The sequence below is a fragment of the Lepidochelys olivacea genome (assembly GCF_965140295.1).
Source record: "Lepidochelys olivacea isolate rLepOli2 genome assembly, chromosome: 2".
Taxonomy (NCBI): domain Eukaryota; kingdom Metazoa; phylum Chordata; order Testudines; family Cheloniidae; genus Lepidochelys; species Lepidochelys olivacea.
This window is the reverse complement of record NC_140412.1, coordinates 49,056,966-49,066,592: the sequence shown is the minus strand read 5'-3', so window position 1 is coordinate 49,066,592 and position 9,627 is coordinate 49,056,966. Positions and strand designations below refer to the sequence as shown.

At 46.6% G+C, this 9,627-nt stretch overlaps 1 protein-coding gene across 1 annotated transcript in view; it reads right to left on the bottom strand.

The window, feature by feature from the left end:
* Nucleotides 1-1,355: 1,355 nt before the first annotated feature.
* The window catches only part of CNGB3 (cyclic nucleotide gated channel subunit beta 3), a gene marked incomplete at both ends in the record, with an annotated part of 120,046 nt that continues 111,774 nt past the window's right edge, over nucleotides 1,356-9,627 (bottom strand). Inside the window, 3 exons of the mRNA XM_084619329.1 lie at nucleotides 1,356-1,601; nucleotides 2,393-2,570; nucleotides 5,827-5,973. Coding sequence (XP_084475455.1) covers nucleotides 1,356-1,601; nucleotides 2,393-2,570; nucleotides 5,827-5,973 — 571 coding nt within the window. The remainder of the gene's footprint in view (nucleotides 1,602-2,392; nucleotides 2,571-5,826; nucleotides 5,974-9,627) is intronic.

Sequence of the window (9,627 nt, the reverse complement as noted above, 5' to 3'; positions counted from 1 at the left end):
CAAAGCTCCCGTCGATTTCAGGAATTTTTCAGCAAAACCAGTTTTGATGAACTTTTCCTCAGGAACAGTTTCTCAGGTTGAGGATTGAAATATGTGGCCAGACACACACCAAGAACAGCCAATATCCCAGTGGTTAGGGCACTCACCTGGGATATCGGAGGCCTCGTATCAAGTTATTGTTCTGCCTGATTTGGATCAGGGACTTGAACCTAGGTCTGCCAGGCACATACCCTAATCACCAGGCTGTTCACTTTTCTGAGGGGTGGCACTCTCATTTTTCGTTACTCTTTGAAAGGTCTTGGGTTTGTGCTGATGTCGAATGGCAAAATAGTTTCCTAGGCAGCTCAAAATTTTGCCTGAGTCATGACTGCAGGAACCGATTGTCTGTGACTGACTGACGCAAAGATCAGTGGTCATTTATAGCAGTAGCTACAAGATGTAACGGTCCACATTTTTCAAAAACAGCCTTTAATTGTGGGTGTTCAACTTCAGATACTGAGGCCTTCCTTTTCAGAGGTGGTGAGCCACCTGCAGTGCCCACAGACTTCAGGTAGAGTTGGGGTTGCTCAGCACCTATGAAAGTCAAACTCTGATTATACAAAGTAGAGCATCCAAAATTAAAGGCCACTTTTGAAAAACACATTGCTTTAGTTTTTTATTCCGTATATTCAGCTACCTTTACTGAACTGAAGGCTCCTACTTTCAACAGTTTCGAGGTGACACTGAGATTTGCAGGATCATTATCCCCTCTGTCTTTTTGGTGATTGCACTGACTTTTATTGATGATGGTTTTGCTGTGTGGTCTTCTGCCCTCTGGAGACCAAAACTGAAAGCACTGAAACCATGAACTGTAGTTGAATTGAGCCCATGTTGGTTACAAAAGCAAGTCACTTGTTAGAAATATAAAATAAGGAGAGAGAAAAATAAGGGCAAATATTAACAACCTCAGCAATATTAATGCAGTAACAAGGTAAAGGATTATGATAGAAAACCAGAATAGAAAATAGAAAAAGACACATATAAACAAAGATCAAACTAATCAAGAGGAAAACCAGGAGGAAGAGTAATAAGAAAGAGAGAACTAGGAAGAGAGGGGTAAGGAGAAGTAGGGGCAAGGAGTAAGAGATGAGTGAGAGCATGGAGGAAGCAAGAAATAAATAGGCGTAAGGGTGCAATCTGTGCTCTAATTACTTTGCTACACAAAATGTAATATTCCACAATCAAGGTCTGGAGGCAAAGTACATTCTCTCTGTGGGATGAGGGAAGAGAATAGTTCTGCACTCTGACTCAAAGCTATACCATGCCCTTTCTCTCCTCAGAAAGATTCTAGGTATGACCACAACCCAGTCCACCATCTACTCCTGTCTCTTTTCTTTGACCTCAACAGTGAGAACCTCTCCTTCTCCTGCTATGGGGGAAGGAACCATGGTGATGACAAGAGACTTGTTAGTGGTTCCTCTGTGCAGAACTGGCTTAGGTGGAGGTTGAAAATTTGCAACTGACTCTTCCTTTTCCACTGATGGTTTAGGTGGGGCTGTGGGTTCTGGTGCTGGTTCAGGTTTCTTTTCCTCTGGCTCAGGTTTCATTTCTTCAGTTTTTTCCTGTAATGAAAAGTTATACATTTCTTAGCGCTGCAGACAAAATCCAAGAACCCATATTCTACTCTGAGTGTGGAGTCTTAAGGTATGGGTAGGAATATGGGAATGGACACAGAATTTACTACTGCCACCTACTAGTGGATAAGTAGAACAGAACAAGATTATTATTAATTTGCCTATTCCCTAAAGTAGGCTATTGTGTGGGAATTACTTATTGCATTTAATGGCTTGCTACTTATAAATTTGACTTTTATTTATAGAAGTTGTTTGGATTTACTCAGTTTTTGCTAAATGTGTTAATCTTAAATTTGTCTCCATGATTTGTAAAGCAGTAGGGAAAAGGTGAGAGTTTGAATAGCCAATAAGTTAAGCAGTGCTTTGCCATCAGCTGGATTCTGTTGCTGGTTGTAGGATAATGCTTTCAAGGGGCATCATGGTTTTGTTAGAGGTTAAAAATGGCTCAGTTGCCCCCGAAGGCCTATAAAAAAGCAGTTCTTACTCCCATTTCCCTTGACCTTTTTTCTCTCTGCTGCCACTCTGCTTTTGCTCACTCTGTCCTAGGCAGAACAGGACTCCAATAACATTTGAGTCAAATTTTTGAACCCATGATGTTTGTGATTAGGCACTATGGGTTACATCTTGCCCTGTTGAAGTAACTAGGAATTTGGTCATTTCAGCAGGGCCAGGATTTCATACAATATGTTTGCCCAAACCTGGTAAGTTCCTCTCTTGGGTTTTCCCCCTGCTTATCGCTTGAGCATTCTGAACAGTCTTTTGTATTTGTGGTGGGTTACCTGAGCAGCTTGCTGTTGCTTCATCTTGAGCAGCATAGCGAGGCCTCCTTTTCCTGACCTTCCAAACATTGCTTTGAATAGTTTGGGAGTTTCTGGTTTTGGTGCAAAGAGACTGGTCAAGCCTTTTGTTTGTGCTTGTGGCTCTTCAGTGGGCTTACCCTTCTCCTTCAGTAGCACCCTGTAGATAAGATGGACGATAACACACCACAGTGAGAACTGCCGAGTTACTAAAACTCCAAATGAAAGCATGAAACCCTTGTAACTTTTTTCAGGGTTGTTTTTCATCCCAAACTTAGAAAAGAAAAGGGGAAGGAAGGTACCATTCACCAGAGTATGGATCTATGGCAAATTGCTGCTGTTTGAATTTTGAAATCTATTTCTTCTCTGCAGGATGCAGGTAAAACAAATGCGTGCTCCAAACAAGGTCGCATCGAAGGAGGATTGTATAGGGTAAGGTGAGAAACAGACATAAAAGAGAGCACACTTCTTTACTGCCACGGGATGTGCACGAGGGGCAAAATTCTCCTCTCTGATCTGCACTGCAGATGGGTCTTTGCACATTGAGCATTCCCTCTGCTAGTGGATTTTGCACTGAAATGAATAGAAGTGATAGTGCACTGAAGTGACCTGCCATGTGAATCGCTGTTTGGTGCTTAGACTCAGAAAGGTGGCAGGTTGGTGTATGTCTCTGTCATACTCCTTCAGTAAATCACTGTATAGAACCAAAAGCTTTCTAGTAGCCAGCACTGCCCATACAATGTGATATCTGGAAAACAATCCATGGACTTCCCATTCTGTGCTATGCCTGATTACCACCAACAAAGATAATGGAATCATATTTTAGTGGGTAGTTTTGTTGATGATGCACATGGCAAACTAGGCTGGACCTCACTCTTCCAAAACTGTTGGTTTTTCAGGCACTAACAGCAGCAAGAACTTACTTGTGACAGTAAACTATGTGTAAGGGGACTGTTGCCCCCTTACTAACGTTCAGTGGGGGTGTTTTGGTTGGCTAGCTCCCAGTACTAAAAAGGGGAAAGGGTCAATGGGGAATTAGGACCCTGAGACTGACAGCTCCCAGGAACAATGGGGAGAGGCCAAAACTCCAGGTCAGCCTGAATGACAGGGCGGGCAGGCTAATCAGGGAGTCAGGAGGCCAGGGAAGTCTTATCTTCCGTGTGAGCTGGATTTACCTGGGTCAGACAGAGTGGGGCTGAGCTAAGGAAAAAGCAGGGGCCCAAGCTGAGCTGGGGAGCGAGCTGTGCCAGATCAAGAGAGCAGACCTTGTCCTGGGAGCAGAGCTGCAGCCCCAAAGCCAGAGGCACAGCCCAGAGAGAGCAGACCTGTCCTGGGAGCAGAGCTGCAGCCCCAAAGCCAGAGGGGCCAAAGAAGCAGCCCAGGGAGCTGGAGGCAGAGCAGCAGCAGCAGCAGTGCAGAGACAGTGGGGCTGGAGCAGTCTGGAGCTGGGTGCGGTAAGCAGCTGGGGAGACCGAGGGGGACCCTGGGCAGCAGGCCCAGCACAGAGACACGCCTCAGCCAAAAGGCTCTGCAGGCCAGGCTTGGATCGTAACCCCGACAGGGCAGGGGCGACACTTGGCAGAAGGGTCCTACCACTTGGAGCCTGAGAGCATGAGGCCACCACCAGAGCAAGTGTCCAACCCACAGCATCCCGGCAGCACAGCCAGGGCCTGAGAAGAAGGCCTGGGACTTAGAAGAAACAGACTGTGAACTGCCCTGACATTCCAGAGACACTGTTTGTGATGTTCCCTGCCACAGAGCGGGTTGAGGTGTTTCCTTTAAACTTTCCCATTTTTCCTCATTCTTTTTAAAATTAATTGTTGATTAAATAACTTGCATTTGCTTTAACCTGTATGTAATGGCCAGTGGGTCAGAGAAGTGTCCAGTGCAGAGAGAGTACCCCAGAGTGAGGACACCCTAGCCCCTGTCCTAGGTGACCACAGCAGGGTTGGGGTTTCGAGCTCCTCAGGAATCCTGGGCCCAGCCCTTTCGGGGTTACGAGGACTCTGCCAGACAGGAGAGTGGAAGGGGAGTCCTCAAGGGCAGGGAGGGCACTGGGTAAAGGAAGTGGGAGCGAGGACTCAGATCCTTTCGCTAGCCCACTTCACTGGGGTAGTGCAGAAGCCAGGAAAGTTCCACACAAGAGCGGGACCATTCCCTCGCTTACATATGCAGCTGTAGACTAGAAACACAGGACAGCAGCATCAAGAAGCAGATTAGCATGCTTTTATTTCTGTTCAAGGATTGCACGGCTTGTAGGCAAACAAGCTGTCTGTGCAAAGCTTTACTGAACCACTTCCCAGGGATTGAGGAATGGAACAGTGGTGGCGCTGATGCACCATGGCAGGGTGAATGGGAATTCTCGTTCATCTGAATGTTGGAGGGAGCTTATTGCAGCGAATGCAACTGTAAATTGATATCCTCACTGTAATCTGAAAAAATCACTAATATGCTTGTGTTTTCTCTTGCCAGGTTCAGGAAGCTGGGAGAAGCTTCTCCAGCTGTTTTGGTGCTTGACACCAACCTTATGCCACAATCAAGCACACAAAGTTAGTGGCTTAAGCATAGTAAAAATATTAACTGTTTTACCAGTGCTACATTGTTTTACCTATTTTTTTAAGTCTTTTGGAGAGACTTGTTTTCCTGGTTTTTTTGTTTATAATTGGAGTTTTTAATTTGATTAGTTAAGTTATATTGATTTAAAACAGAGGTTCAGACCATTATTTATAGTATATTCCAGCAGTGCTGAGAGTAACCGAACAACACGTTAGCTGGTCACAGGTCTAAACAGGATTGGGGCAAAGAGGGGATCTGTAGAGATACAGCCAAAGTGGGGAGAAAAGGAAGTTGATAAATACAAATCTGTGCACTGACCACACCCAGCTAAACTCTGTGTATACATAGACCCTGGACATGCTTTTGTTAGGCCTAATTTAAAACCTGCATTTGTACACCCTTAGGGCTCCTGGAAATCACAGAAAGGTAGGAAGGGACCTCCAGCTCCTATAGTCCATCAACCTGTGGATACAGAAAAGCATTTGCCTACAGGCTCATTTGTATCCGCACAACTGCACCATTGAAAATGTGCCCCTAAATTGAGCACTATCTTGCAGTATTCCTGCCCAGGAAATGCAGGCCAAGGTGAGGAACTGGTTGAGCACCTGAGGGGTCCTGTTTGCTTCTAAACACTTATGTGTTTGTCATCCTTTATGGAAAGGAGAGTTGAAACTTGGTTCTTAACTTCTCTATATTTACTGCCTTTCCCTGACTACTGGCATCCCTGCCGTGACCTCATGAAATCTACCAAAAGTTACCATGATAATCCCACAACAAGAACTAGTTTTTCTAAGAAACAAACGTAACTATCAATCAAAATTCTTAATTCTGTATCTAAACCAACACTGCAGGGGCCATACTTAGCCTTCTTCATCAGGAGCTTTTCAGAGTCTGGATAGTGCACCAAGATTTCATTGAGGGTCTTCTTGTCTAGAATAAAGAGATTGGCAAATCCATGTGCCACCACGTTAGCGGTCCGCCGATTTCCTCCACTTGCCGCTAGTAAGCTGCAATGGAAACAATACGAGAAAGTAGGGTTAGAACTTGCATATGTTATGCGTCTCTTTCCAGGTGTTTGGTGTTTTCTTCATTTAATTCAGCGATCAAAAAGTTCACATTTACCCCACAGTTACCTGTTATCTGAGGTACTTCAATGCTTCTCTGTACTTAACACTAAAACTATACTGAACCTAATTTAATCTTTCTTTGATGATTCAGAAGGCACTTCAGGATCTTGCAGTGCCGCAGGGTCATTATCAACATCAATTATCATTGTAGATGTAGAAGGTGTAGGAGATTGGGCTGAATTTGTAATGACCCTATGATACACCCTAGAACAGGGGCAAACTTTTTGGCCTGAGGGGTTTTTGGATTTTGGAAATTTGTATGGAGGGCCAGTTAGGGGAGGCTGTGCCTCCCCAAACAGCCAGGCGTGGCCCAGCTCCCGCCCCCTATCTTCTCCCCACCCCCACTTCTCGCCCCCGATGTCCCCCCCAGGATTCCTGCCCCATCCAACCCCCCTGACCTCCCCCAGAACCCCCGCCCCGACTGCCCCCCGCCACCCCATCCAGCCCCTCCTCTCATTCCTGCCTGCCCCACCCCCAGGACACCAGCCCCATCCAACCACCCCTTCTTGTCCACTGACTGCCTCCAAAACCCCTGCCCTTGACTGCCCCTGCTGCCCCATCCAACCCCCCCTCTCCTTCCTGACTGCCCCCCTGGGACCCCTGCCCCATCCAATCCCCCTGTTCCCCACCCTCCGACCGCCCTGCCCCCTATCCACACTCCTGCCCCCTGATCACCACCCTGAACTCCCCTGCCCTCTATCCAACCCCCCCCCCCACTCCCTGCCCCCTTACCGCGCTGCCTGGAGCACTGGTGCTGATGGTGCTACGGCCGCGCTGCCCGGCTGGAGCCAGCCACGTCACCGCAGAGCGCCGGGCCGGCGGCGTGCAGTGAGCTGAGGCTGTGGGGGAAGGGGAGGGGCTGGGGGCGAGCCTCCCGGGCCAGGAGCTCAGGGGCTGGGCAGGAGGGGCCTGCGGGCCAGATTTGGCACACGGGCTGTAGTTTGCCCACCTCTGCCCTAGAAGATGCTTTTTTGAATTAGATCCCTGATATCAGCTGGCTTACTTGTCTTCTGCCTCTTTTTGCATAAAAGTAGAGTGCAGAATGTGCAATTGCATAACCTCCTGGGCCGTACACTAGTCCCGATTACTGGACTGAAGATTTGTATTGGAAGATATCAGAAATGCCGGTTAATAGAGCTTTCTGGTTGATAAAGTGCCAGATAACACCGCTTTTACTGTACTAGAAATGTAAGAAATCTTGCTGGATAGAAAAATGCCTCTCAGATGAGCCTTACTTCAAGGTTGTCACTAATTTAAGTCTAAAAGTTCCCTATGTTCTACATAAATTTGGCATTCCCTCACTATTCTGGTTGGAAACTATTGACATCAGAAATAAAGAAGCATGGCCCTGACATAGAAAAAATTATTTGCTCCAGATGAATGACTCCTGCAGCATTACTCCTGAATCACTGTTTTGTGACCCTGATTGTGAGTCTGTCACACATTGCATCCCATACCTGAACCCTGGCAAGTTGAATGGTATGGATGTAGAAGGTCTCTTTGCCTGACAGCTTGTAAATTGCCTGCCTGAAGGTGAGGGGACTTTGTTTTGAAAGTGATGAAAGAGATTAGCTTCACAAACAGCAGTCTGCCATGAGGAGTAGGGTACACAAGTAAAAGTTTAGACACCTGTACAAATACAAATCTGAGCTGTTGGTCTTGGATTCAGCAGACTTCACTTTGCTGTCCCACCCGTGCAACAATCTAAGTAAGCGACGTAGCACAGTGTATTCCAGGTCTTGATATGAATGCTGAAAATCTCCTTTCTATAATTAGTATGAAAGGGTTCATCTGCACTAGACTTTTGTACCTCCATTGATAGTCAGTTAACCCAGTTACTTAAAACGTTTTATAAAGGCTAGGTGAACGCTCCCTACACATTTGTCCAAGGCCACTATCATTTGTTGTTTTTTTTTCTGTTTTGTTTTTTTAAATCCTAGGCAAAGAACGCATGTTTGTAGCCTGGATCAAACTCTGTTTACTCGTTTGTGGGCAGTTGGAGACTTTGGTTGAAATCCCAGTCCTATTGAAGTCAATATGAGTTTTGCCATTGATCTCAATGGGGTCAGGAGTTCATCCTTGTAGTATACAGCTAGGAAGGAGTAAAACATGCGTGTTCATTGTTCTAGGCTAACAGTGAGACTGGATCAACCTGGGCTGACAGGGCATAGTCTTGACACACCAAATCTGTACATTTTTAAAATCCTGACACCCAAAACTCTGATGCCTGACTGCATGAGGAATTCAAAATGCTCTGATTTTATTTTACTGAAACAGTGCCCTGATGATGGCTCATAAGAGTATGTATATGCTGCAGTAAAACCCCTCTGCATTGAATCTCAGAACCCAGGTCAATTGACTCAGGCTTGCAGGGCTCGGGCTGCAGGGCTAAAAATGAGTGTTGATGTTTGGGCTCAGCCTGGGGCCCAGGCTCTGAGACCCACTCCCCCTTGTGGGGTTTCAGAGCCCGGGCTCCAGCCTGAGCCCAAACATCGACACTGCTCTTTTTAGGCCCGTGGGTCAAAGTCAGCTGAGCCAGGTTACCTGTTGCTGTGCTGCAGGTCTTTTATTGTAGCATAGATGTACCCTAAATGTTGTGAAAGCTGGGGTGATGGGATGCACAGTGATAACTCTGCGAGCCGATGAAAGATCACACCTGGCACTGGAAAGGGAAAGGTTTAACAATAAGGAAAGGAGATCTTCGCGAGTGCCCCTTCTTGGCCACCCACTAAGACTGCTGTGAGTGGAGTCCAAGTCTGTGCTCTGCTTCCCTTGGGATGCCCTAAGCTTCTGGAGCCATTGCCCCAATCTCGGGGCCCTTAGGCACACACTCGGAGTACAAACCTTCTACCTGGCACTCCGCTCTGAGTGCTGAAACTCTCAGTGGGGTGCTGACCCTTCAGGCTCCCTGGTACTTTAGCACACACCGCTCCCAGCATACCACACAAGAGTTTAACTCTCCCAGGGGCAATATGGTATTTGTGGATGCTTAACACATACTGGTAGACTGGCTTTGCACCGACTGTAGCACCATTGCTCTTGACTTAACAGATAAAGTACATAGAGTACAGATAATGTAGAAAACAATTGGAGGCCTTGTCTACGCTACTGCAGTAAGTCGACCTACATTATGCTACTCCAGCTACATGAATAACGTAACTGGAGTCGACGTAGCTTAGGTCAACTTACCGCAGCATCTACACTGCTGCGTCGACAGGAGACACTTCACCAAACCCACTAAATTGACTCCTGCTAAATCGATCACAGCAGCGTCGATCTCTGGTAAGTGTAGACATGGCCTTACAGAGGTAAGACTGGAAGGGACCTCTAGAAGTCATGAGGTCCAGCTCCTTGCACTGAGGCAGGACCAAGTAAATCTAAACCACTCCTGACAGGTGTTTGTGCAACCTGTTCTTAAAAACCTCCAATGATGGGGAGCCACCACCTCACTTGCAAGCCTATTCCAGAGCTTAACTACCCTTGTAGTTAGAAAGTTTCTCCTAATATCTAACCTAAACCTCTCTTGCTGCAGAT